The sequence below is a fragment of the Myxocyprinus asiaticus genome, chromosome 14 (genome assembly GCF_019703515.2).
Source record: "Myxocyprinus asiaticus isolate MX2 ecotype Aquarium Trade chromosome 14, UBuf_Myxa_2, whole genome shotgun sequence".
Lineage (NCBI taxonomy): Eukaryota > Metazoa > Chordata > Actinopteri > Cypriniformes > Catostomidae > Myxocyprinus > Myxocyprinus asiaticus.
This window is the reverse complement of record NC_059357.1, coordinates 44,168,615-44,196,438: the sequence shown is the minus strand read 5'-3', so window position 1 is coordinate 44,196,438 and position 27,824 is coordinate 44,168,615. Positions and strand designations below refer to the sequence as shown.

Sequence of the window (27,824 nt, the reverse complement as noted above, 5' to 3'; positions counted from 1 at the left end):
TGGCCCCTTCCTGTTCCAACATGACTGCGCACCAGTGCACAAAGCAAGGTCCATAAAGACATGGATGAGCGAGTTTGGTGTGGAAGAACTTGACTGGCCTGCACAGAGTCCTGACCTCAACCCGATAGAGCACCTTTGGGATGAATTAGAGCGAAGACTGCGAGCCAAGCCTTCTCGTCCAACATCAGTGTCTGACCTCACAAATGCGCTTCTGGAAGAATGGTCAAAAATTCCCATAAACACACTCCTAAACCTTGTGGAAAGCCTTCCCAGAAGAGTTGAAGCTGTTATAGCTGCAAAGGGTGGGCCGATGTCATATTAAACCCTATGGATTAAGAATGGGATGTCACTTAAGTTCATATGCGTCTAAAGGCAGATGAGCGAATACTTTTGGCAATATAGTGTATCTAGTTTAACATTTTAATACTGCTGTTCATCAAAATGTTTTCAACGTAAAGGGACAGTTCACCCAAAAACATAAATTCTCTCATCATTTATTCACCCTCATGCCATCCCAGATGTGTATGACTTTCTTTCTTCAGCAGAACACATTTGATGAAAAATAGAAAAATATCTTAGCTCAGTAGGTCCTTAAAATGCAAGTGAATGGTGATCTGACCTTTGAAGCTCCAAAAATCACAGACAGTCAATATAAACATCATCTATACGACTCCAGTGGTTAAACTAAGGTCTACGATCGTTTTTGCTGTGAAAAGATCCATATTTAAGTACTTTTTAACTATAAATCATCGCTTCTGGTCAGCAGCCATATGCACATTCATGAGAGGGCGGAGTTCATGCGGTCTGATGTATTTGCGTCGACGTGCTATGGACGTATCTCAAGTTTTTATCTAGGGACATCCAGGATGAGCACACAAATGCACCAATGTAAACAAACAAACAGATACAAATACAGATCCAAAACCAACTAAGCTCCTTTACAGCGTTCCTCCTACTCAGCTGTAAACAGCGCTGCTCTTCCGGGTGTGACGCACGTGCGTCTGTTCTCATGTGAACATACAAACGTGATTACGTCACATGCGCATACTGCTGCTGACCGGAAGTGATGATTTATAGTTAAAAAGTACTTAAATATTGATATTTTTCACACCAAAAGCGATTGTTTCACTTTAGAAGACATTCATTTAAACAGTGGAGTTGTAAGAATGATGTTTATGATTTTTGGAGCTTCAAAGGTCAGATCACCATCCACTTGCATTTTAAGGACCTACTGAGCTGAGATATTTTTCTGTTTTTCTTCAAATGTGTTCTGCTGAAGAAAGAAAATCATACACACCTGGGATATCATGAGGGTGAGTAAATGATGAGAGAATTTTCATTTTTGGATGAACTATCCCTTTAAGCAGGGTTCACACTGTACGATTTTGTCCACGATTTTCTGAGAGATTAATTTCTGGGATCGTAAAAGATTAATTTTTTCGTAAGGCAAAATCTGCAGTCTTTGATTGCTTAGTGTGACATGCCCACCGGCGGCTGATGTGATGGCCGAATCTTAGCCTCTGATGAAGATCTGGCAGTCAAACATTTTTTATAAGTTTGTTGTCGCACAGTGTGCCATAGACTTGACCCAAGATCTCACTGGAATCATATTGTAAAAGCAACGGTCGTAAAGGAACGTACAAATCATACAGTTATGTAAATTATGTCAAGCTGTGCGATTTGGACAAAAAATAATATTATTGCGATTATTTCTAATCTATTATTAACAGCCAGTTCATGAGACCTGTTAACCCTCTATGCTACAGGCAGTGTATGGGTGATGTGCTGTAAACTTTTTACTGTCCTTTAAAGGTGACGTTGTCCTGTTATTGTGTCTTTGTTTTATAGGCTTGATAAGCTGAGTGAAACTGCTGAGGTCATTTCCTTATTCACAAAAGTGTAAACAATGTATTCCCCAATGTCTTCTGAAGGAAGTTAACAGGTTAAGACAGGATTGAGTGCTGTTGCACCCGTCTGAAACCGCATTTCTGCTGTTTCAAGTTCATCCTGTTGCTGAAAAATGTATTTATGTAATTTTTATGCAACTTTTATGACTGAGCTAAATAGTGCATATTATTTTGGATTACATCATGGGTGAATCGAGTTCTTGAGATGTTGTGGCAGGCTAAATGAGGTGACGTAAGGGTAAATGGCAGCACTCAAGGAGTAAATATGACCTTTGTTATGAGATTTATGCTGTCATATTAAATCTGATAGCACAAGCATGGCCATTGGTTGTGAAACAGGTTTGTTCAGCGTTTCTTCGAACATCACGTAATTCTTATTTCCAGGGTGGTGGCTTAAAGACTTAAACAATGGCACAACAGGGTTTAATAGATGCATTATTATTAGTATTGCTATTCTGATACTCATACTTGTTGAACAACTACAACACACCTTATAGTCAAACCCAAATTAATTCTTTGCCATTCAAGAACAGTTGCTTTATTCACTTACAGCTCAATGAAACTAGCCCAAGCGGTTTGTCAAGTGAACTAAAACTCATTTCTACGACCTTTCCAGTCATTTGTGATTTATTATTATCCATAAAATAATACTGGCTGTGTTTGTGATGTAGGTTAATACAGTTTCAAGGAACCAAAAAATGAAATCAAGTCATAAACATCTGGGATGGCATGAGGGCGAGTAAATGATGAAAGAATTAGAATTTTTAGGTGAACTATGCTTTTACGAGATGATTCAGGTGCCACAAGATCAGAATTGTGTGTGCAGGTTGCGTTCAGCAGCGATTTTGTGGGTGCGTTTGCGGCGTTGTCTTGTTCTGCATAATTCCTTTAGTGAATTGGGCGCTAAACCAGCATAGACAGCGCATGCAAAAAAAAGTTTATTCCTCTCTGAGATGAATCAAAATCACCACCACTACTGTGTAAAGATTGGTGAAGCAGTTCGAAGAGAAACCATGAGGTAATATGGATCATTTCTCACCTGCAGTAGGGTTTCTTTGGGAGTAGCGAGGAGGTTGATGGCTGAGGAGAGTTTCTGGAAAAATTCTGCAGCCAGATCGCCCAAACCAATGCTCTGAATCCAATCCATAAGTAAATCCAGGTTGGCACGAATCTGGACTCCTCTAGACCACTGGTAGAACCCACCTCCAGACCCTTAAAACACATTCACAACACCATTGATTCAAGTCACAATCAGTGTTGTGGGAAACCTGTTACAAAGTAGCTTTTATTAACTACAGTATTGGGGTGCATTTAGCCATGCTGTGTGGTAAATGGCCAGTGCTATTTCAACCTTGGTTGTAAAAGTTATGTCCTGTTGAAAAACACCTCTCAACCGTGTTGAACAACAAGACCATTGGGATGAATAAAAGCTGGTGAAACATTAATGCTTACAAGTCACTAACTTCAAATATTCACTTTTTGTGTTCCACGGGAAGTAAAAATAAAAAATAAAAGCATACAGTTTGGAATGACATGAGGGTGAGTAAATAATGTGTGTAATAATTAGTGCTCACCTTTCTCCATGAGCGCGTTGAAGAGTGATGCATTCGTGAAGAAGAACAGGTACGCCAGCAGTTGAGATGTGATGTCACTGTGCACCTGGAAAATGTTGAGTAGTTGTAGTGCCTGCTTCAGCACGTCGAGGATCTGGCTGACTGCTGCAGGCATGCACAGCTGACCACTCTCAGAGAAAGGATTACTGTCCAGCAGCCCCGGTAACACAGCATACATACTCTAACAGAAGGGAAATCATGTTCTTTTACCGTGCTGATCAATCCCTCAAATTATGTGTTCAGTTAAGACTCTGCTAATGTGAATGTTGCTAGCCTAAATACTTGACAGAAAGTTGTCTAGCAGCTATACTGATTCTCACTGACATACACTGGTCGGCCAAATATTTGGAATAATGTACAGATTCTGCTGTTTCAGAAGGAAATTCAACAATGTGGCATTCAATTGATCACAAAGCATAGTCAGGACATTACTGGTGTAAAAAACAGCACCATCACTATTTGAAAAAAGTCATTTTTCATCAAATCTAGACAGGCCCCATTTCCAGCAGCCATTACTCCAACACCTTATCCTTGCGTAATCATGCTAAATTGCTAATTTGGTACTAGAAAATCACTTGCCATTATATCAAACACAGCTGAAAGCTATTTGGTTCTTTAAATGAAGCTTAACATTGTCTTTGTGTTTGTTTTTGAGTTGCCACAGTATGCAATAGACTGGCATGTTTTAAGGTCAATATTAGGTAAAAAATGGCAAAAAAGAAACAGCTTTCTCTAGAAACTCATCAGTCAATCATTGTTTTGAGGAATGAAGGCTATACAATGCTTGAAATTGCCAAAAAACTGAAGATTTCATACAAAGGTGTACACTACAGTCTTCAAAGACAAAGGACAACTGGCTCTAACAAGGACAGAAAGAGATGTGGAAGGCCAGATGAACAACTAAACAAGAGGATAAGTACATCAGAGTCTCTAGTTTGAGAAATAGACACCTCACATGTCCTCAGCTGACAGCTTCATTGAATTCTACCCACTCAACACCAGTTTCATGTACAACAGTAAAGAGAAGACTCTTAGGGGTGCAGGCCTTATGGGAAGAATTGCAAAGAAAAAGCCACTTTTGAAACAGAAAATCAAAAAGAAAAGATTAGAGTGGGCAAAGAAACACAGACATTGGACAACAGATAATTGGAAAAGAGTGTTATGGATCTTAACCCCATTGAGCTTTTGTGGGATCATCTAGACTGTAAGGTGCGTGAGAAGTGCCCGACAAGACAATGGCAAGTGCTACAGGAAGCGTGGGGTGAAATGTCACCTGAGTATCTGGACAAACGGACAGCTAGAATGCCAAGAATCTGCAAAGCTGTCATTGCTGCACATGGAGGATTTTTTGATGAGAACTCTCTGAAGTAGTTTAAGACAATCTGAATTTTTTTTTTCAAATTGTAATAATAATTTTTCACGTTATTAATGTCCTGACTATACATTGTGATCAGTGTAATGCCACTTTGGTGAATAAAAGTACCAATTTCTTTCCATAAGAGCAAAATCTGTACATTATTCCAAACTTTTGGCAGCCAGAGTATATTCATAGATTACATATATTATATATATACATAAAATATATATTCTATGCTAGGACTCTTACTCAAAAGACCACACTTAAATGAAATTTGGACCATTAGCCTTTATTTCATGGCCTCCAACATGCATGTTTTATGAATGTATACTTTGAATATATATTTATAAATCTGAATTTGTATATTGTTAGAAATCCGAATACAAGTTAGAATTCTGAAAATAAAGTTAAAAATCCTGAAAGTTAGAAATGTGAATATACTGTATATCTAGATATATAAAGTAGTAAGAATTCTGAATAAAGTTGAAAATATCCTGAAAATATAGTTAGAAATCTGAATATATATATATACAGTTGTGCTCAAAAGTTTGGAGCTTGGTACCCTTGGCATTTTGGCAAGATAAATGGGCAGCTATACCACCTGAATTTGGGGCCTCATAGACAACTATTACAAAAGACTGCACGCTGTCATTGATGCTAAAGGGGGCAATACACAGCATTAAGAACTAAGGGTATGCAGATTTTCATTTTTGTTGCCATGTTTTGTTTTCTGATTGTGCCATTCTGTTATAACCTACAGTTGAATATGAATCCCATAAGAAATAAAAGAAATGTGTTTTGCCTGCTCACTCATGTTTTCTTAAAAAAAGGTACATATATTACCAATTCTCCAAGGGTATGCAAACGTTTGAGCACAACTGTATACGTACAGTTAGATTTCTGAAAATACAGTTAAAAAGACAAAATTCAAATATTTTGATATCTGAATATAAATACAGATGTTTTAATTCTGAATAGTTAGAAATCCAAATATATGAGGTTATAATTCTGAACATAGTAATAAATCCTCAAAATATTGTCAGAAATCCAAATATTTATAGTTAGAATTCTGAAAATATAGGTAAAAAGTCCTGAAAGCTAGAAATTCGCATATAAATTAAGTAGTTAGAATTTTGAAAAAATTCTTTGAAAATTTATAAATCCTGAAAAAATAGTTACAAATCTGAATATATAGTTATAATTCTAAAAATATAGTTAAAAATCCAGAAAGGTAGAAATCTGAATATACCGTATATATACAGATGTTAGAATTCTGAATAAAGTTATAAATTCTGAAAATATAGTTAAAAATCCTAAAAGTTAAAAATCCAAATATATGTAGTTACAATTCTGAATATAGTTATAAATCCTGAAAACAGTTAAAAAAAAATCGGAATAGAAATAGTTAGAATTCTGAAAAATAGTTTTAAATCCTAAATTATATATACAAATATAAATACAGTTGTTAGAATTCTGAATTAAGTTATAAATCATGAAAATATAATTACAAATGCGAATATACTGTATTGGGGTAGACCGATATATCGGTTTTACCGATTTATCGGTGCTGATATATGCTTTTTGGAACTATCGGTAATCGGCAAAAATCTATGTTGATAGTTGCCGATAGTTTTTTCATCATTTCAAAATAAAAGTCCCCTTTGTGTTTGGGCTTGTTTAAACTAAAAAGTCCCTCATTATGCACCAGATCTTAGGTATTTTGGGGATTTTGGTTAAAAAAAAAAAAAAACTGCACCTGGGATTTTATTCATTTTGGACTCTTTGTCTTTGCCTGCCATAGTATAGAAAGAATAAGAAAATTTTTGACATTCTATAACTAGATTTTAAAAACTAGCGGCCGATTAATCAGTTATCGGACATTCCTACCACCTTAGTTATTAGTATCGGAAAAATCCACTATCAGTCGATATATAACTATATAATACTGTATATAGTTAGAATTCTGAAAATATAGTTTAAAATCCTGAAAGTTAGAAATCCGAATATAAATAATTGGTTAGAATTCAGAATATAGTTAGAAACCCTGAAAATATAGTTAGAAATCGGAATATAAATAGAATTCTGAAAATAAATTAGAAATCCTGAAAGTTAGAAATCCAAAAATATAGTTTATACATTAGTTATAATTCTGAATATAATTATAAATATAAGTCAATGTGATATTTCAGATTTTCTTTTTAATAAATTTGCAAAGTTATCATAAATCTGGTTTTTGCTTAGTCATTATGGGGTATGGAGTGTAGATTGATGTGGGGGAAAAAATTATTTAAAACATTTTAGTATAAGGCTGCAACATAAAAAGAATTGGAAAAGAAATGAAGGGGTCTGAATACTTTCTGAATGCACTGTATATACAGTAGTTAGAACTGAATATAGTTTTAAATCCTCAAAAGAAAGCCTATTTTGTTGCCTTGTGTATAGTTGATCATATATATATATATATATGAAAATCATACAGTATACATACATTTTCATGTAAACATTTACTGTTGTTCAACCATACACAGGGCAACAACAAAGTAGGCTTAATAGTGAATATACAGTATGTGCAGTAGTGAATTTCTGCATACTTCAGCACAAATGCAAAACAAAACAAAAAACATTTTAGAGATGTTTGACTCTGAGTGCTTTTAGTGGAGAATATGCAGCCATTAGCATTGCTCTGTGCACTTCCTGAATGTCGTGTCTGAGCCGATAGGAAGCACAGGACAGGCATACTTCCTCTCAGTGGGGTGATATGTGTCTGTGACTGTGCTCTGGTGAATGTATCCTCCCAGACTGCCCATTGTTACCATAGCAGTGGTAGTGTTGGGAATCGTTCAGATAAGTCTAACCTAGCAGATGCTTTTCACAAACACACTCACTTTTTCCAGTGACTAACCTACTGCTCCCCCTCATGAACTGATAACAGCATTTTGTAAACAAATAAACATCACACCGATAATCATGCCAGATGGACACTTGGGCAAGAAAGAGAGCCCATGGGGGCATTTTTATCACAGGGTAAACAATAACAATGTACTGAACCAAAACACTGACAAAGGGGAAGATAAAAAATTTATCAGGAAGTACAAGGAAAGAAGAAAAGAGGGAAGTTCTGGCAATTTTGTCTACTGCTGAGCCTAACTGAAGTCAATACGAAATGCCATTTACAACCCATTTTACTTCCCTTATGTAACGTATTACTACATGAAATAGGATATTTAAAGTAAAAAATAAATAAATAAAAAAAAATGTAGGGCAGGACTCATCCATCAGTAATCGATTGGATTAAAATCTGACAACAATAGTAAAATAAACATGACTTCTTTTGCTCAAATCGTACTGCACACTGTATTTTTCAGGCAGATCCAGCTAATGTTCATGCCCGTTGTAGAGCGTGGCATTTCGAGAAAAATCTCTCAAACATTTAAATTGGCATATCGGATGAAACTAGAGACTCACCTGATCAATACTACGAGAAAAGAGGAAACAAGTTAGGATGATTGACTCATTGTGAGCTCAAAATATACTTTCACATTTTACCTTTCTTAAAAGAAAGCATGATTTACAGAAGGCCAATTTCATGACAGTGTGTTAGGAGTTTAATACAGGGTTATTACAGCTTTTAATTTTTTTTTGTTTAGTTATTATTTTTTATTTTCAATTTGTCCTTTCAATTTAGTTTAGGTTTTACTCTATGCCTGTTATAGTTGAGCATTTGTATTTTCATTTCAGTATATTTAGTTTTTAGTTTCGCTTTCATGACAATGTATTTTAGTTTATAATTAGTTTCATCGCTAATTTAAAAAAAAAAAAAAAGTTTAATCTGTGCTTTAATAACACTGGATGCACTCAAGACATACTGAGGTCATTGAGTAACTAAACGGAGCCAAAGGTCTCGCCCCCTTATGACTCCTCTATGACTGACACATTCTGCCCTTCTGTTTAAATCCATGACATCACAGCTTTCATCAGCACACTCAGTGTGTGACTAAGAGAAGCCAACCATTCACATCAATGGCCACACATCCCCCCTGTATAATGACAACTCATACCAGACAACAGTGCAGCAAAATAAAAGCAGCAAAGTACATGACTGATTCATGAAACTGGATATACATGATTTAGCTGGTGTGAAAAGCTACAAGTAAAGAATGGTATTACGATTAGTGGTTGACCAATATGGGGTTTTAATGGAAAATGCTGATATTCAGTGTGTATATACAGTGGCAAGAAAAAGTGTGTAAACCCTTTGATATTAGCTGTTTTTTTGCATTAATTGGTCATAAAATGTGATCTCATCTTCATCAAAGTCACAAGCGTAGACAAACACAGTGTGCTTAAGCTAACAACACACAAACGATTATAATCTTTCATGTTTATTGAACATCCCATTAAACATTCACAGTGCTATGAAAAAGGAAGTGAACCCTTGGATTTAATAACTGGTTGATCCTCCTTATCAATAACCTCAACCAAGTGTTTCCGGTAGCTGCGAATTAGACCTGTACAACATTCAGAAGGAATTTTGCACCATTCTTCCTTACAGAACTGCTTCAGCTCAGCCATATTCTTAGGATGTCTGGTGTGAATGGCTCTCTTGAGGTCATTCCACAGCATCTCTATTAGGTTAAGGTCTGGGCTCTGACTGGGCCACTCCAAAAGGTGGATTTTCTTTTTTTGAAGCAGTTCTGTAGTGGATTTACTTCGATGTTAGGGTCATTGTCCTGCTGCATCACTCAACTTCTACTGAGCTTCAGCTGGTGCACAGCCACCCTGACATTATCCTGTAGGATATCTTGATAAACTTGGGAATTCATTTTTCCTTCGATGATGGCAAGCGGTCCAGGCCCCGAAGCAGCAAAGCAGCCCCAAATCATGATGCTCCCTCCACCATACTTCACTGTTGGGATGATGTTTTCATGTTGGTATGCGTTGCCCTTTTTACACCATACATAGTGTTGCGTGTTCTTCCCAAACAATTCAACCTTCATCAGTCCACAAAACATTTTCCCAGTAGCATTGTGGTGTCAAGATGGCCTTTGGCGAACTTCTGGCCCACAGCAATGTTTTTGTTGGAAAGCAGTGGCTTCCTTCGTGGTGTCCTGCCATGGACACCATACTTGCTTAATGTTTTCCGTATAGTAGACTCGTAAACAGAGATATTAACCAGTTCCAATGATTCCTTCAAATCTTTAGCTGTCACTCTAGGGTTCATTTTTCCTCATTGAGCATTCTGTGGTTGCCCTTTGAGTCATCTTGGTTGGATGGCCACTTCTAGGGAGAGTAGCCACAGTGCTAATCATCTCCATTTACAGACAATTTGTCTAAATGTGAACAGATGAATATCTAAGCTCATTTTACCCATTCTAGCTTTATGCAAAGCACAATTCTCATTCGTAAGTCTTCTGAGATCTCTTTTTTGCAAGGCATATCTGAGTTATTTTTATAAGTATTTTTAAAGTTACATCACTGCTCGCTGGCAGAAGTAGCTTGTTATAGGAAAAGTTACATTATTATTAAAGAAGCTGAACTACTGTCACACTAAAGAAAAATGTAAGTTACACTCTTTTAGTTAGTTACTCCCCAACACTGGTGGGCATTATGACTACTTTAACTGGACACTCATCTGCCCATTTGGTGATGAAAGCCGAATCTTTCCTGGACAGGAAACAGATGAGCTTTGAGTCCAAATGTACAAGACCACAGCTGCTTCCCCATCAACTAAACACCATGCAGAGGAAGAGTAACTGTGCACTTTCTGTCTGCTTCACTGTCAGCCCTCTTTAAGGAATACATAAAAATAGTTATTTACTCACTCTCATGATGTTTTATAAACCAGTATGCTGTTAATTTTTCCATGGAACACAAAAGGAGACATTTTTTAAGAAATGTTACGCAACTCGTTCCATAAGACAGCAGTGACCACATCGGTCAAGTTCCAAAAATAACAACAACAACAAAATACATAATAGAACAATTAAAGTAGTTGAAATACTGCAAGTCTTTTGAAGCACAACAACAGCTTTGTGTGAGGAGCAGACCGATATTGAAGGCATTATTCATTGATCATCTTTCCCTCTGTCAAAACTTGTCTCTAGCGCATATCTAGATTAAAAAAATGGTGCATCAGCGTTGATGCTAAACGACAGTGGCTCTCATGTGTGTAGAAACTCAATGTTTTTGCAGCATTTAAATTGTTTTGTTTTGTTTTCTTGCCAATTTTGGAGATATCTTCAAAAAACTGGAAAAAATAAACAACAAAAAAAAGTGTTCTACAGAATAAAATAACAGTAAACAGGTTTGAAACGATATGAGGGTGAGTAAAAAATGACAGAATTTCCATTTTTGAGTGAACTGACCTGTCACATATTTGGAATATCTTGTCTCTGACTAGCCCTCATTTCAAGGAGACTACATCACCTGGATGTTCTGCACCATCAAACTGAAGGTGAATGAGTTTCATTCTTGTTTCCTTGAAAGTGTACCAAGGAGGCACATCAAATTTTGAAGCAAAAGTCCACCCAAGTCATTATTTAATCACCATCATGTTGTTCCAAACCTGTGTGCTGTTATTTTTTCGGTTAAACACAAAAGGAGAAATTTTAGAAGACGTGTCATGTAGACCATTTATGATGCTTTTTTTCCATTTTCGAGCTTGAAAGACATGGTCACTATGAGGTGTCGTTGTATGGAAAAAAACTAGTTAAAGATTTATCAGTTCTTCTTTTGTGGAACATGAAAAGAATAACAGCATGGTGTTAGTAAATTAGGGATGCACCGATGTCCGCTGGCAATATTTATCAGCCAATTATTGATCAAATTAAAACCATCGGCATTTCGGAAATAAGCATAAAAACTCTGATGGTTGATTTATAATTAATTAGTAACACACAATCCAGAAATAATAATAGCCACAATATTTAGAAGGGTTGGACCTATACTACTCTACTAAGAACATGTAATATTTAATTTTATTTAAATTAAATGTTAATGCTGAAAAATACATAAACGGATGTATTAGTTGTAAAAGCGGCACTTACCTATAGGCTACATGATGAGGGGAAACCATTAAAAATGCTTTGAAACCAGCAGACTTCGACTTCAGAGACATCAGTATGATATACATTAATGCTGCATGATTGACTGAATTAAGATTGAAATTGCAATATGGCTATGCGCGATACTTAACCTTAAAACTGAAGTATGTACATTTTTCGTTGTTAAAATACCTTTTCCTATCCCAGCTTAATATGCAGAGACAGCCTTAAGTAAGCCATTCATAGGTTAATTTTCTTGAAAACTGTAAAAACTGTGTATTTGTGGCACTATGAAAATTCCTCTGATTGTTCATAGCGACCCGTCTCAAGAGAGACAATAACACCGATTTGCCCAATGGTTTGAGTTGGGGGTGGGACTATCTGTTTGTTTGATCGATGGCAGAAGGGGGGTATTCACAAAGCTGTTTTGAAAACAACATTTACTTTTTTAAATTCCGCTCGGTGGTGCAGATATTACATACTTCATCATTAAAAGAATGCGTTTATGCATTCAGTGATCCAGTAAGCACTGGATGAGCAAGCAGCACTGCACCCTCTAGCAATCTGAATGCCATTATCCATGGTCCATTATACCACTATATTACAAAATGTAAAAGGGTGTTTTGTTCCTTTGGTTTAAACCTTTTATTTTTCCATGATGTGGTTGACATTTCCATGGAATTGCGTGGACTTTTTTAAAGGATAAATACAAAGTAAAACAGTGATTTGATGACAAAATAAGGTTAGTGGCAAAATATCAGTATCGGATTAAAATCATATCGGTGCATCCCTAGAGTAAATGATGAAAGAATTTTCATTTTTGGGTGCACTATACCTTTAAGACATGCATCAAGTATAGCTACAGATAAATCCAGCATGAAAATAAACGTTGAAGGCAAAACACTCCATGCTAGTTCAGTAGTATTAAAAGGGCAGATAACGGCCATTGGTTCGAACCTTGAGAAAATACAGTTAATGTTTGTTTTTGATTCTTTGGAAGAATAAGACAAGCTATCTCACCCACCAACACAGACAGCCAATCTCTATTTCTCCACTGATTTGTTATGACTGAACTCTGGCTGGCTCACTGGAAGCAAAGAATGGTGTTTACAAGGGTATGTCCTGTTTCACTTATTTCACATCCTTTTAGGACTATGAGGAAATAACGCTGGGCGGGCAATATTTCTAAAAAATTATATATCTTGATATTTTTCAGCCTTTTGATGACATATGTTATATGTCCTCCACTGTACAGCCATTGTAGCCAAGTAGATTGTAAATTAAGCAAGCAAAAATCTAATCCACAGCATATTTTATTAAAATTATCACAAGGAAGAAGGATATTTAATCAGTTTAATTTATGTCCACCAATAAAAGAATGTATAGTGATAAACAACATTATTAAACATTTTATTAAATGTTAAGTGCCACATGGAAACTTCTGGATTTTTTGGAATTGATTCTTTGAAACGGACAGTTTGAACTGAATCACGGAATTGAATAGCACTTAGGCCTACCTACTCTAACACAGTTTGTGATGCTGACGTTTCAATCAGAGACACTTTTAAAACATCTGTTTTAACATACACGACAGTGATAAGGAAGGTTTATGAAACTAGTCTAATGACACACTTTTTAGGAAACTTAGTGGCCCAAAAAAGGTAATCTTTTCCTCATTTGAACAATAAAACTTTTATCAAATTAAACATAAAGTGTGTGATTTTAGCACCATAAGCATCTAGAAAAGAATTTGCAAAAAAGAACCACTGTATTCAAACAGCCATTGGACAGACCAACAGATAATCCAGCCAAGTCCAACAACAAATGGTATTTTAACATCTAAATCAAGGATTAGACAGCCTTGATACTTACTTTGGTGAGATAATAGACACACTGCTGGAAGCTGAACATGATGACCTCCTCCAGCACTGTCATGGCCTCCTCACTGGCAGTACGTGTGGACTGGATCTGTGAATCCAACCATTCTGAACAGATGGAGACATTGCACTTTAATTGCACAATCACAACATACCTCAGTATTGACAGAGTATTGACTGCTAGCAGCATACTTGCACTCTGAAAACTGATAATCCATTGGATTAAACCAATAACTATTTAAGCAATAAGGCACGAGAGGCCATGTGTTGCAGTGATTTACCTTTTTATAACAATGATAAATTATTGTAACAGAGTGATTTAATTTAAAATATATTAGTAATAATAATCAAAATAAACAATTCTTCCACCAAATAATATAGTTCCGTATCCTAACTGTTGGCTGTTTTCGGTTGAAAATCATCATTACAATCAACAATTATTCTATGAATGAATGTTTAGTGCATTAATAAAGAATTCATTTGATGAGCTGTCATACCTTATAACCTATTTTACAGTTTCCGCTCATCCAATCATATTTCAAACAGAACTATCCAATTTATAATGTTTTTAAAAAATGGTCAAATATTATAATCAAAGCACCACAAAAATTCAGACGGGACGAGTACCTTTGTCCTGTTCCTGTGTGTCCTGCTGTCTCCATGTTAAGAGCAGAGGAACCTCATGCTGGATGAAGTGCAGCAGCTCAATGGAGTTGGACATCCACAGTACCAGTGGCTGCAGGCCTGAGATCAGATCCTTCATATTCAACACATGCAGCTTCACTGACTCCGCCTCAACATTACTGGAGCTGCTGCAGCATACACAACACATTGATCACACAAATTATCAAACACTGGAATACATGGCATAATATATCCTTCCATCCATCCATCTATCTTTCCAACCAAGCAACCATTTATCTATCTGTCCAAGCAAACAATCAACCAGTCAGCAAGCCAGCCAACAAGCCAAACAAACCACTGAACAGACCAACCAGTCAGCCAACCAATCCACCCAACCAACCGTCTTACCATCCACTCAACCAAATAAACATCCATCTATCTTTTAATCCAAGCAACCATTCAGCTATCTGTCAGACCAACCAATCAGCCAGCCAGCCAACCAACAAGCCAACCAAACAAACCACTGAACAGACCAACCAGCCAGTCAGCCAGCCAACCAACCGTCTTACTGTCCACCCAACCAAACATCCATCTTTCTTTTCAACCAAGCAACCATTCATCTAACTTTCTGACCAAGCAATCAGCCATCCAGCCAAAAAGCCAACCAAACAAACCACTGAACAGACCAACCAGCCACCTAGCCAGCCAACCGTCTTACCATCCATCCATCCACCCAACCAACCAACCAACCAACCAACCAACCAACCAACCATCTATCTTTCAACCAGCAACAATTCATCTATCCGTCTGACCAACCAATCAGCCAGCCAGCCGAGCAACTAACAAGCCAGACAGCCAATAAAACCACCCAACCAAATGTCAACTCACCCAACCAAACAACCATTGTCTATTTATCTTTCTAACCAAGCAACCATTCATCTCTCTTTCCAACCAACCAATCAACCAAGCAACCCACCAACCAGCCAACCAAAAAAAACACCCAACCAACCATCTGTCTAACCATCCAACCAAACAAAACAACCATCCATCTATTTTTCCAACACAGCAACCTATCATCTACAGGTACCTGTCTGACCAACCAATCAATCAGTCAGTCAACCAATCAACCAACCAGTCAGCCAGCCAACCAGCCAAACCAACCAACCAAACAAACATTCATCCATTTATTTTTTTCCAACCAAGCAACCAATCATATATCTGTCCAACCAAATGATCAACCAACCAACCAGCCAGCCAACCAACCAAACCAACCAACCAACAGTCTGTTTAACCATCCACCCAACCAAACAACCATTCATCTATCTTTCCGACCAAGCAACCATTCATCTATTTTTCTGACCAACCAATAAGCCAGCCAGCCAACCAACCAACCAACCAACCAACCCACTAACTACATCTATCAAATGAAAGTTATATTTCTGGATTATAATTACAGACAGAGCACTAAATCTTGTTTGAGCTCAAGAAGCTTCTTAAATATTTTCATTTAATGTGATTATCAGCAGTTTTTATTAATTTATTTTGTTTTACTGCATCTTTCTTTGTGAGCATCACTCAGGCAGTGTCTTGCACTCGCTCCAGAAACTCATGAAATCCATCTTTTCAAATACAAAGAAAATAAATAATACCAAGTATCACTTGGTTTATTAATCTCTTAATTTTTTATTTATTTGTATCATTCCTCGCCTGGTTTGTTCAGCTGACTCCAGAAAAATTACTTTTTTTGAGGTCATCAAAAACAGTGAAATAATTTCCAAAATGGCCGCCGAATAGTGGTAGCACGTGTTCCCAAATAACTCAAGAACAAAACATTTGATTGGCTCCAAATAAAAAGTAAAATGATACCAACAAATGTTTGCATTTCCTCTGCAACATTTTTTTTTCTCTTGCTTTCTGTCTTTTTTATATTTCAAAATAAACCAGTAAATGGGCTTATATGGTATGTGGGCTTAATTGGGTCACTTCCCCTAGGCGTTGAGTTTCATTTCCCCACTTTAGTGCTTCTGTTTTAACCAAGGGTGTAGATTTGGCTTGAATATTGGGGGGTTGCAGCATGAAGCATCTACATGTTTCCACTGATCATGGTATAAATATTGTGGGGGGGGGGGAGGTTACCTCCCCCCATCCCCCCTGGAATCTATGCCCCTGGTTTTAACCACAAATCTTTTCACCTCACCACAATATGGAGGGAAACAATTGACAATCAGGATGTGCCCTGCAGGCAGAAAATATCAGCTAATAAAAACACGCCAGCTCTTTGATAGTCAAATACACAATTTATACAACAGGCAATCACAGCCTGAGCCACAGTAACACTACTAACTGAGATCTGAAGACAGATTTATTACTGGACACTTCAGTGGTTAATGATGGTGCTCAAGTGGTCCGTTCTCAGATCACGGTTTGGCATTACACTGAAAACAAGATAAACATCTACAGCACCATGGGTGATAATAAGTTAGATACTGTTGATCTTTATCTTCTCTGCTCTTATTTCAGGGGCGTGTGAAATAAAATAAAAGCTCTCTCACATGTCTGGCTGCAGAGCTGCAAGTTCCTTTGTTCTTTCCTGTGGAGGGGAAAAAGAAAAAAAAATGCATCTCAGAAGAACAGTTCTGCTAAAGTGTGCCATAATCTTTTATCTCTGATGGGTCATTGCTGTTATGCTGTGCATTTTCAAGTCCCTATCAGGTTGGATAAAATATTAAAACTAACATAAAGTCACAGTAAATTTTTCAGTAGCATGAAAATAGTTTTTTTAGCTCATTGTATCATTTGTTGGTTGTTTGTGTGAAGTCTATAGACTTCCACTCACCCACATGGTGAGCTGGACCTGATTGGCGATACCTAGCAGTAATTTCCGCAGGTGAACCAACTCAAAGTTAGTGGCCGATTGCTGAATGCACAGGCAAAGCAGAAATGCTGAAGTAAATTTGGGTTCTTCTCCCACTGGATCCACCATGCTGAAAATCTTCTCCAAGACCTGATCTTCATGCTGCAGCTGGTAGGACAGCGACACCACCCTACCGTCCAGGTCCCTCCAGCGGGCTGCCGCTTTGAGGGGCTTTGTCCTCCTCATGGAGGATCCGCATAGTTTACAGGGGGCCATTGTGGCAGGGGGACACAGGGTGGCCATCCAGGACGGGGTCTGGAAAGCTCCTGAGTCAGTAGGATCTTTGAACATGAAGAGATAATGTTGACCGAGCCCCACCAGGTCTCCCGGACACAACTCCACCTCGTCATAAAGCGGGACGCCGTTGTGTGTAATGGGAGCGCCGTGAAAGGGTCTGAGCTTGGTTAGCATCTTGCTAACATCCTTGGGTTGGTCACTGGTGGTGTCTAGACGCTGTACGCAGCAATGTTGGAGCAGAATATCGGGGGCAAAGAGTAGGACGTCCACCTTTAAGGTCTCCTCGTCCTTACCAGAAGTGGATTCACTGGAGCAGCCAAATACACATCTGTTCCCGCTCATCAGATAGATAAGAAAGTCCTGCAACAAGGACAAACAAGGAATTAACTCAAGCGAGATAACTGTCAGTACATTTACATGCAGAGTTATAGTCAAGCTACATCGAGCTTTTGCGTAGTCAAACTACAGTCTTCATCTGTCTGTCCAACATGACGCAATGCATAATTAAATATTTGAAGGCAGGACGTAAACTGAGGAAGCGCTGGTAATACACAATGCACATCACCTCTAGAAGTCAACCGTTATAACAGTTTTGCCAATTAATCGGTTATTGGCAGATATTAATCACTGATAATTCGTCTATATTTCATTTCATGCATTATCTTAGTTCACCTTCAGTAACTGGAATACTACAATGTTCGTTGGACTGAAGCATTTACATGACATTTTAAAAAGACAATTTACTGTTTTTGTCCGACTGAAATCGAACTTTTAAACTGCCAGTAAACACACTGTGTGAGTCAACAGACAGTGTAAAAGCAACGTTACTACCCAAAAGGTGAAGTGTGTAGTGTCTGCGCCACTAGTGGCACCAAACAGAATTAAAAACAAGTTCCCTGAACTGCCGTTGGTCAGAATAAACAGATAGTCCTGCCCTAACCTCACACTTCTGGCAAACATTTGCGGGGAATCACAAGCTCATTTACATGTGAAAATAACGAGAGATATCTGAAAACGATAATGCAGTCATATGATGTTTTAGCTGTGCCTGATATTCCCTTTGATAGTGTTGTTAAAGATAAATGTTACTTTGTACAGCCTTCAAAATGCATTCCTTGAAAGGCGATAGGAAGTTTACACGAAATTGCCGACCGGAGATGGATCATAAGGACAACTGCGTTTCAGACCGTACATGGAACAGTGACTTTTGCATGCGCAGTAAGGGGATTTAATAAATTTCATACGTTTTAGTGTGGACGAGCAACTTTTGGAAAATGCTTGAAAACGGCAGTGTGGACTGAGAGCATTTTGAAAATGAAAACGCTGTTTTCAAATGTATCAGGATTAATTTGGGTGTAGCCTTCCCTTACAAAAAAAATCTTCCATGTAGGGATATTTTTTGAACCAGTTAATTTACATGAATCATCCACATGAACGATTTACTAACCATTACGAAAATCGAGAGTTCATGGCAAATTTGCAGCAAACTTGCCAGGCAGATTGTCCATTGGCAAGTTTGTGGCAAATTCGCAATGAACTCTCGATTTAATGGTTAGTAAATAGTGTGGATGGTTCATGTAAATTAACTGGTTAATAAAATATCCCTATGTGGAATTTTAGAACGTTTTTGTAGATAAAATGGTTATTTAAATCGATCAGAGACAATTTTACCCGCTTTTGTGAATAACAATTATGCGATAAAAATAATATGTGATGACTGTCGTGTATTTTGTTTGATTATCTTGTTTAGAGTTCTGTTTGTTCATTGGTCATCTTTATCATGTGTTCTTCCATGTCTAGTAGTTAAGCCCTCATGTTTTCCATTGTCCCTGGTCAGGTATTATGTGATTGTAACTTTGTTGGATAGTTCATGCTATGTCAAGTCTAGTTTATGTCAAGTCAAGTCAAGTTCATGTTCATGTTTTGTTCACGTGTGGATTTACGGGTTTTTGGATTTCACTACTGTAAATAAACTGCACCTGGGTTCCTACATCATCGTCTTTGTCATTGCCAGCCAACGTTACAATGACATATTTTAACCCATTCCCACCTGTCCGATAAGTGTAAAAAATAACAAAATAAATTTGACCATACTCTTCAGTGAGCTATTTAAATTACGAGTAGCTCATAGCTCAGCAAAGTACGGTTTCAAAGTAGCTTCCCAACAATGCTGAAACTTAACTAACCAACAGCAGCGTAATGCCAGATTATTGGCATCAAGTCTTGTCTTGAACTGGCATTTAATCTTCCTCTCAACAATCATTTTTAAAAAACCTCATTACTCGTAACAGTATGAGGAAGTGTGGATGACCTTCTCTAAACTCTTCATTAGCCCACACTGTATCAAAACAGTGTCAAAACAGACAGCACTGTTAATCGATTGATCCACTTTGTGCTGTTAAAGCACATGTTTGGTTTGATCTGAAGAAGTGCCTCTCACTACTATCAGAATTGAGTGACATAGAGCTGTTGTAAGTCTCTTAACCTCAGATAATCTCCTGAGCACCTGCTCTAGGCTGTAAACTCACTCTCATTCACCCCTTTAACTTACTCTTTGGTCTGGCATGAAGGAACATGCCGATGAGTAACCAGTAGGGTTGGGTGACCAATGTCTTATTTGACGGTATGAGTAACTATAAAATGGTAATGGTATGCATTTATGCTGGACATATTTTATTTTATTTTTTTTTATTTATTTTTTTTAAATAACATGTGGTAATGCTTATTTTTGGATAATCCAGTAAATAAAAATACTTAACAAATGAAAGCTAGTTCATCTAATTTGATTATTTTCTCTTTTAAACTTGAAGGACTTGATAGAAGCTCCACAAAATGGCGTGGTTAAAGAGCGTTTTGCCTATAGTTAAAATAAATGGGAACCAAGGCCACTAAAATTGTGTGGTTGTCACAATTAAATGTGTTTTTGTTCATGTTTTGTGTTCATGTCTTTTATTTTTTAGTTTAGTTCCTGTTTTATGTCATGTGATTTCCTGTTCCCTCGTGTGATCTTGTCATGTGATCCTGTCATGTTTTTCCCCTGTTCATGTGTCTTGTTTTCATTGGTTCATTGTTTGAGTATCTTTTTTATTAGTCTTGTCTTTTCGCTGGTTCATGTTTTAGTAGTTTTGTTTCTTATTATTAGTTTAGTCTTGTTATTGGTTGTCATTGTCATGTGTTTGCCCATGTCCATATATTTAAGCCCTCATGTTTGCCATTCTTTGGTTGAGTATTGTTGATGTAATGTTGTCAAGTCAAGTCAAGTCGTTTATGTTTGTTTTGTTTTGGATTCACGTTTTTGGATTAATTGCGCTTTCTAAAATTAAATTGCACTTGGGTTCTCACATCATCGTCATCATCCGTTCCTGTCTTCAGCCTCCCGAACGTTATAGAATACTTGACCCCAAAATGAACCCAGCAGTTCAGCTTCTTCGTTCACGCCAGGAGAATTGTCCCCTGGAGGATTATGTCGAGGAGTTTTGTGGACTTTGCTGACAGGTGGATTTTAATGAGATCACCCTCAAGGACTTTTTTCGGGCAGGCTTGAATGAGCCTGTCTATTCAATGATGCCTGGTGGTTGGATAACTTTCAATCTGGCTCAATACATGGATTTTTCCCTGCAACTGAGCGGTTCATCTTTCACTGTAGGAGTGGCTGATGAGGAACTATGCACTCTTACAGTGACTGCCATGTCAGAGCCGTCCCCCATCATGGCCGCCAAGCCAGAGTTCCCCGTCATGGCCGCCGAGCCAGGGTCTCTCGCCTCTGGTCCACGAGCCTACGCCCACGCCTGCCACGGCCAACGCCCACGCCTGCCACGGCCAACGAACCAGCATTGCAAGCCTCGTCCGTCCCAGAGCCTGCGTTGCAAGCCTCGTCCATCCCAGAGCCAGCTCTCACTGAGCTAGTAGACCTGGAGTTGGTTCCCGCTCTTGTGCCCAACGTGAGTACTCTTCCACCTCCTCCTCCTGATCAGCCGGTTCCCCCCAAGTCAACGGCTCGATCATCGCCCCCTTTGACATCTCAGACAAGGGGAACTTCCGACCCTCTGACCCCAACTAGGCCCTCCGAGCCCTTGACTCCGCCTTGGCCTTCCGATCCCTCGACCTCACCTCGGCTCTACATTCCCTCGGCTCCTCCATGGTCCTCCAGCCTATCGGCTTCACCGGGGTTCCTTGTTCCTCCAGCTCCTCCTTGGTCTGTCAGTCACCTGGCTCCGCCTTGGCTCTCCGATCCTCTGGCTATGCCTTGGCTCTCCGATCCTTCGACTCCACCAGGGACCTCCATCCCTACGGCTCTTCCTTGGACCTCAGCCCCACCGGCTCTGCCTCAGTCTTCCAATCCCCTATCTCCGCCTTGGTCCTCCGTGTTTCCAGTATGGCCTTGGTCCTCCGTGCCTCCAGTTCCACCCTGGCCCTTCAAGCTTTCGGCTACTCTCCAGGCTCCAAGTTCTCCAGTTTCGCCCCCGAGCCTCTAACGGCTCCACCTTCCATGGCTCTGCCCCTCGAACCTCTCACGGCTCCACCTTCCATGGCTCCGCCTGCCATGGCTAGTCAAGCAGCCCCGCCTTGCCATGTTGCCACGGCCGCCCTGCCACGGCCGCCCTGCCACGTCAAGTCACCACGGCCGCCACCTCTGTACCCCCTTGGGCTCTGCCTCCACGTCCTGCCTCGCCAGGCCATGATCCACATCCTGCCTTGCCAGGCCCGCCACCAGGTCCTCCCTGGTTTCCTGAGCCACACCGGTCTCCAGATCCTCCACCGGTCCCACCATGGTCTCTAGCCCCATCTGGTCCCCTATGTTTTCCAAGATTCCCCTCCCCACTCAGCTCCCAAATGGAACTTATGTTCTAGGGCGTCGGAAGCCGCCCGTAGTGGGGGTGATATATCACGTTTAAATGTGTTTTTGTTCATGTTCTGTGTTCATGTCTTTTATTTTTTAGTTTAGTTCCTGTTTTATGTCATGTGATTTCCTGTTCCCTCATGTGATCTTGTCATGTGATCCTGTCATGTGTTTCCCCTTTTCATGTGTCTTGTTTTCATTGGTTCATTGTTTGAGTATCTTGCTTATTAGTCTTGTATTTTCATTGGTTCATGTTTTAGTAGTTTTGTTATCTTGTTATTAGTTTAGTCTTGTTATTGGTTGTCATTGTCATGTGTTTGCGCATGTCCATATATTTAAGCCCTCATGTTTGCCATTGTCTTTCGTCGAGTATTGTTGATGTAATGTTGTCAAGTCATTTATGTTTGTTTTGGATTCAAGTTTTTGGATTTATTGCACTTTCTAAAATTAAACTGCTCTTGGGTTCTCACATCATCGTCATCGTCTGTTCCTGTCTTCAGCCTGCCGAATGTTACACAGGTCACTGTTGTGCTCTATTGGGTGGCAGAACTAGTTCTCTCTGCTACTGCCATGGCTGAGTGCAGGCATAAAACAATGCTGATTATTACCTGCAGTAAAAGACAGTCCTGCGTGTGTCATCATGTCCCTGGAATTTAACTCCTGATAACAGGGCAGCATCAACAAAAGACAATACTCATATCACTACTGAGTAAATAAACCACAAACCAGTGCATTCTTCTTACACATAAACCATGAGCACATGAGTAAAAGAATCACACAAACCATTGAGAGGTGCCTGAAAACTTCACAATATTAAAGAGGGTTGCATAATATTTAAGTCAACATGAAATCAAAATGGACCTTATTTACTTTCTTAGTATGCGTTCCTTGTAACTGTATTTGATTCATCAGAGCATGTTATTCTAAAAAAAAAAAAAAAAAGAAAGAAAAGAATGTTTGTCTTGTATTGTTAATCAAAACGTAATAACTTGCTCCACCTCTGAAACCACTTATGCCACAAATCCCTCCTTTTTAAGCCCTCCTCTCCAGGGGCGTAGCACCAAATTTTGGGCCCTGGGCACAGAACTATTTTAGGGTCCCCTGACCAATTTGGGTTTGTGGTGGGGATAATATACAGTTTATACATTTAAGATAGATATTTAACAGTGCTAATTCATACAGTAAGTAATATATAACTTTTTATTTTCAAATGCAAATATTATTTGAATCAAGAAATACATTATTTAAAAAAAGCCTACTAACAAATTTAATTATACATGTATGAGTTTTCTTGTAGGCAAAGTCACCATTTCTAAAATGAAAAGAGTGCCAGGTTGTTCAGTCTATCCTTAGGCATTTCTGCTCTCAGGTAGTTTTAGAAAGTCTTAATTTACTAACTGATATTTTGGTTATAATGTCCATTTAACTTAAATATAAAATAATATAGCTCATGCTGATAATTATGAAGGGTACTTCTAACATTCTAGATACAAATTGAAAATATAAATTTTACAAATTAGACTTTGTCAGTTTTTCATCATATTGGTTGCATTTTAGCTTTTGAAAAACTCATTTATATTCCATTAATTCATGTCTTTAAAACTTCATTTATTATTTTGCATATATATTTGTTACATGTTTATAGTTTACATGTATAAATTGTTCTATTTACAATGATTTACACTGATACTCAGAACAAATGCTAAATCTGTACCGTCTCTTTAAATAGACAACGGCATCTTTTGGCGGCTTAATGTGAGGAAAATTTCACATGTATCTCATGGAGCTCTGGAAAAAATAATAACATTTAGGCATCATAGAGAAACATCTGATGGTAAATATTGCACTGAAGTAAAATATGTTTATACAGTAGATGCGTGAGTAGCGGCAGATTGCTCTCACATTAGGCATGTGCCAGGTGTTCATTTTGGACCATGTTTACATGAATAGCAAACAAATATACACCTAATAGCTACGTTGAAAGGTATGGCTCACATTTCTTCTGTAAAACGCTCTGCTACCTCCCGCTCTTTCTCCACTCCTTTTTCTTTTGAATGTCCGATTTTGGATTCATTTCTGTAGATACATTAACGAAGCAATGTACATCATGACATGTAGTCAGTTTGGACCACGCACTGGCTGATGGACCAGACCACTTTCACCTTTTTTTGGGGTGGGGTTCGCTTACATGGGAGGAGACAAGGCAGATTATAGGGGAAATCCCCATTTATACAGGTGCAAAACAGAGTCTTGCAATGTTTTATTCCAACCAATAGCATTTTATTAATATATATATATATATATATATATATATATATACAGTTGATGTCAGAAGTTTATATACACTTAGGTTGAAATCATTAAAACTCATTTTTGAACCACTCCAAAGATTTCATATTCACTGTCTTAGGTCAGTTAGGATCACTACTTTATTTTAATAATGTGAAATGTCAGAATAATAGTAGAGAGAATTGTCTATTTCAGCTTTTATTTCTTTCATCACATTCCCAGTGGGTCAGAAGTTTACATACACTTTGTTACTATTTGGTAGCATTGCCTTTAAATTGCTTAACTTGGGTCAAATGTTTTGGGTAGCCTTCCACAAGCTTCTCACAATAAGTTGCTGGAATTTTGGCCCATTCCTCCAGACAGAACTGGTGTAACTGAGTCAGGTTTGTAGGCCTCCTTGCTCGCACATGCTTTTTTCAGTTCTGCCCTCAAATTTTCTATCAAATGTGATCAGGGCTTTGTGATGGCCACTCCAATACCTTGACTTTGTTGTCCTTAAGCCATTTTGCCACAACTTTGGAGGTATGCTTGGGGTCATTGTCCATTTGGAAGACCCATGTCCGACTGAGCTTTAACTTTATGGCTGATGTCTTGAGATGTTGCTTCAATATATCCACATAATTTTCCTTCCTCATGATGCCATCTACACTAAACAAAAATATAAACGCAACATGTAAAGTGTTGGTCCCATGTTTCATGAGCTGAAATTTTCCCAGAAATTTTCCATACGCATTGATTAGATTAGATTAGGGCCTAATGAATTTATTTCAATTGACTGATTTCCTTAAATGAACTGTAACTCTTTGAATCTTTGAAATTGTTGCATGTTGCGTTTATATTTTTGTTCAGTATATTTTGTAAAGTGCACCAGTCCCTCATGCAGCAAAGCACCCCAACAACATGATGCTGCCACCACCATGCTTCATGGTTGGGATGGTGTTCTTCAATTTGCAAGCCTCACCCTTTTTCCTCCAAATATAACGATGGTCATTATGGCCAGAAAGTAAAATTTTTGTTTCATCAGACCAGAGGACATTTCTCCAAAAAGTAAGGTCTTTGTCCCCATGTGCACTTGCAAACTGTAGTCTGAATTTTATGGCGGTTTTAGAGCACTGGCTTCTTCCTTGCTGAGCAGCCTTTCAGGTTATGTCGATGTAGGACTCATTTTACTGTGGATATAGATACTTGTCACCTGTTTCCTTTAGAATCTTCACAAGGTCCTTTGCTGTTGTTCTGGAATTGAATTGCACATTTCGCTCCAAACTACGTTCATCTCAAGGAGACAGAATGCGTCTCCCTCCTGAGCAGTATGATAGCTGCATAGTCCCATGGTGTTTATTAGGGCTGCCCCCGACAGTCGACAAAAAAAAACTCCACAGGAAACCGACAAACACCAGTATTACCGCTGGTTGGACGCTAGGTGGTACTATGGGGTAATTTTCGTTAAGCAGGGTTAGGGTTAAGCCTACACAGTAAAGCAAGACACCTTGATTTCAAACTTTGAACTTTATTTTTTATTTATTTTAACTAAAAATTCAAATGAAACTGGAAAAAGAAATTAAGTGCAATTAAAATGTGTGTTGTTCAACTTTTTGAAAGATGTTTTTTTGACAGTTGTCAACATCTCTCTGGCAAAGGAACTACTTCATTTGTGCATTCTCTACCGGACCAGTAATTTGTTTTCCGGGAAAATACATCATATGTGTGAATAAATTTGTTTTGTTCCCTCCTTCACGATACATTTTTGTTCAAGTATCGTCGTATTGTGCTCCTTGAAACAACCACACCGTCTTTTTCCAGAGCAGCCTGTATTTCTCCTGAGGTTACCTGTGGGTTTTTCTTTGTATCCTGAACAATTCTTCTGACAGTTGTGGCTGAAATCTTTCTTGGTCTACCTGACCATGGCTTGGTATCAAGAGATCCCTGAATTTTCCACTTCTTAATAAGTGATTGAACAGTACTGACTGGCATTTTCAAGGCTTTGGATATCTTTTTATATCCTTTTCCATCTTTATAAAGTTCCATTACCTTGTTACGCAGGTCTTTTGACAGTTCTTTTCTGCTCCCCATGGCTCAGTATCTAGCCTGCTCAGTGCATCCACGTGAGAGCTAACAAACTCATTGACTATTTATACACAGACACTAATTGCAATTTAAAAAGCCACAGGTGTGGGAAATTAACCTTTTGTGTCTGTAACAAGGCCAAACATTCAAGGGTATGTAAACTTTTGATCAGGGCCATTTGGGTGATTTCTGTTACCATTATGATTTAAAAAGGAGCCAAACAACTATGTGATAATAAATGGCTTCATATGATCACTATCCTTAAATAAAAGACATATTTTCAAAATCAATGCCAAAATTTCACAATTTCTGCCAGGGTATGCAAACTTTTGAGTACAACTATATTGCAATATCCAATTACATCGGCAACACCTGGGCTGAGGGATTGGTGAATATTCTTGCTTAAGTGATTTTGCATTGAAAATTAAATTAATTTATTTAAAAAAAATGAAAAACTTAAATACATTTCTAAATTCAAATTGCACTCCAATCGAAACGAAAAAGCAAATAAAATAATGAAGTGATCAAAAAAAATATATATAAATAAATAAAATAATATATATAAGTAACCACCTTTCCAAGTATCTGTCTAAACATGCAAAATTACTAATACAAATTAAGATCTAAAAACAATTATAAATGTAAAAATAATAATTATAATGATGATAATATTCACTGAAATATAAATCATGGTTTGAGGTGAACATGTTTTTGTATTATTTTATGTTTTATCACAGATATACAGGCTGCAGAGTTGCGCTCACAACGAACTGCTCTGTGGAAATAAAGCGAACTGAACTCAGAGCACCTCCTGAGCTGAGATGTCTGAGGTCATTTGCAGCAATCTTAGAGGATACTGTTCTTGCAAAACAAATACAAAATTCAGAAGACAGAGACAAAGAAAGAGTGAGAACCTTTTACATGCACGTGTTCCATGAGACTGCATGCCTCCGTATAAACATACATGCACACAGACGGCTTTTCTGTCATCTGTTCTTAATAATATAATAAAGTGTGTTTTTCAAGCGCGTGTCTGTGTGTCTACGGGCAAATTATTTG

General features: G+C 38.1%; 1 protein-coding gene across 2 annotated transcripts in view; it reads right to left on the bottom strand.

The window, feature by feature from the left end:
• LOC127452297 (ras-associating and dilute domain-containing protein-like) overlaps window positions 1-27,824 on the bottom strand; it is an 86,844-nt gene that overhangs the window by 44,316 nt on the left and 14,704 nt on the right. Inside the window, exons 5-10 of one of the 2 annotated variants that reach the window (XM_051717677.1) lie at window positions 17,258-17,932; window positions 16,974-17,011; window positions 14,425-14,609; window positions 13,793-13,905; window positions 3,482-3,701; window positions 2,947-3,119 (exon numbers count right to left, since the gene is read on the bottom strand). In XM_051717677.1, the coding sequence (XP_051573637.1) occupies window positions 2,947-3,119; window positions 3,482-3,701; window positions 13,793-13,905; window positions 14,425-14,609; window positions 16,974-17,011; window positions 17,258-17,932 (1,404 nt within the window). The remainder of the gene's footprint in view (window positions 1-2,946; window positions 3,120-3,481; window positions 3,702-13,792; window positions 13,906-14,424; window positions 14,610-16,973; window positions 17,012-17,257; window positions 17,933-27,824) is intronic. The other variant, XM_051717678.1, reaches the window with a different exon arrangement.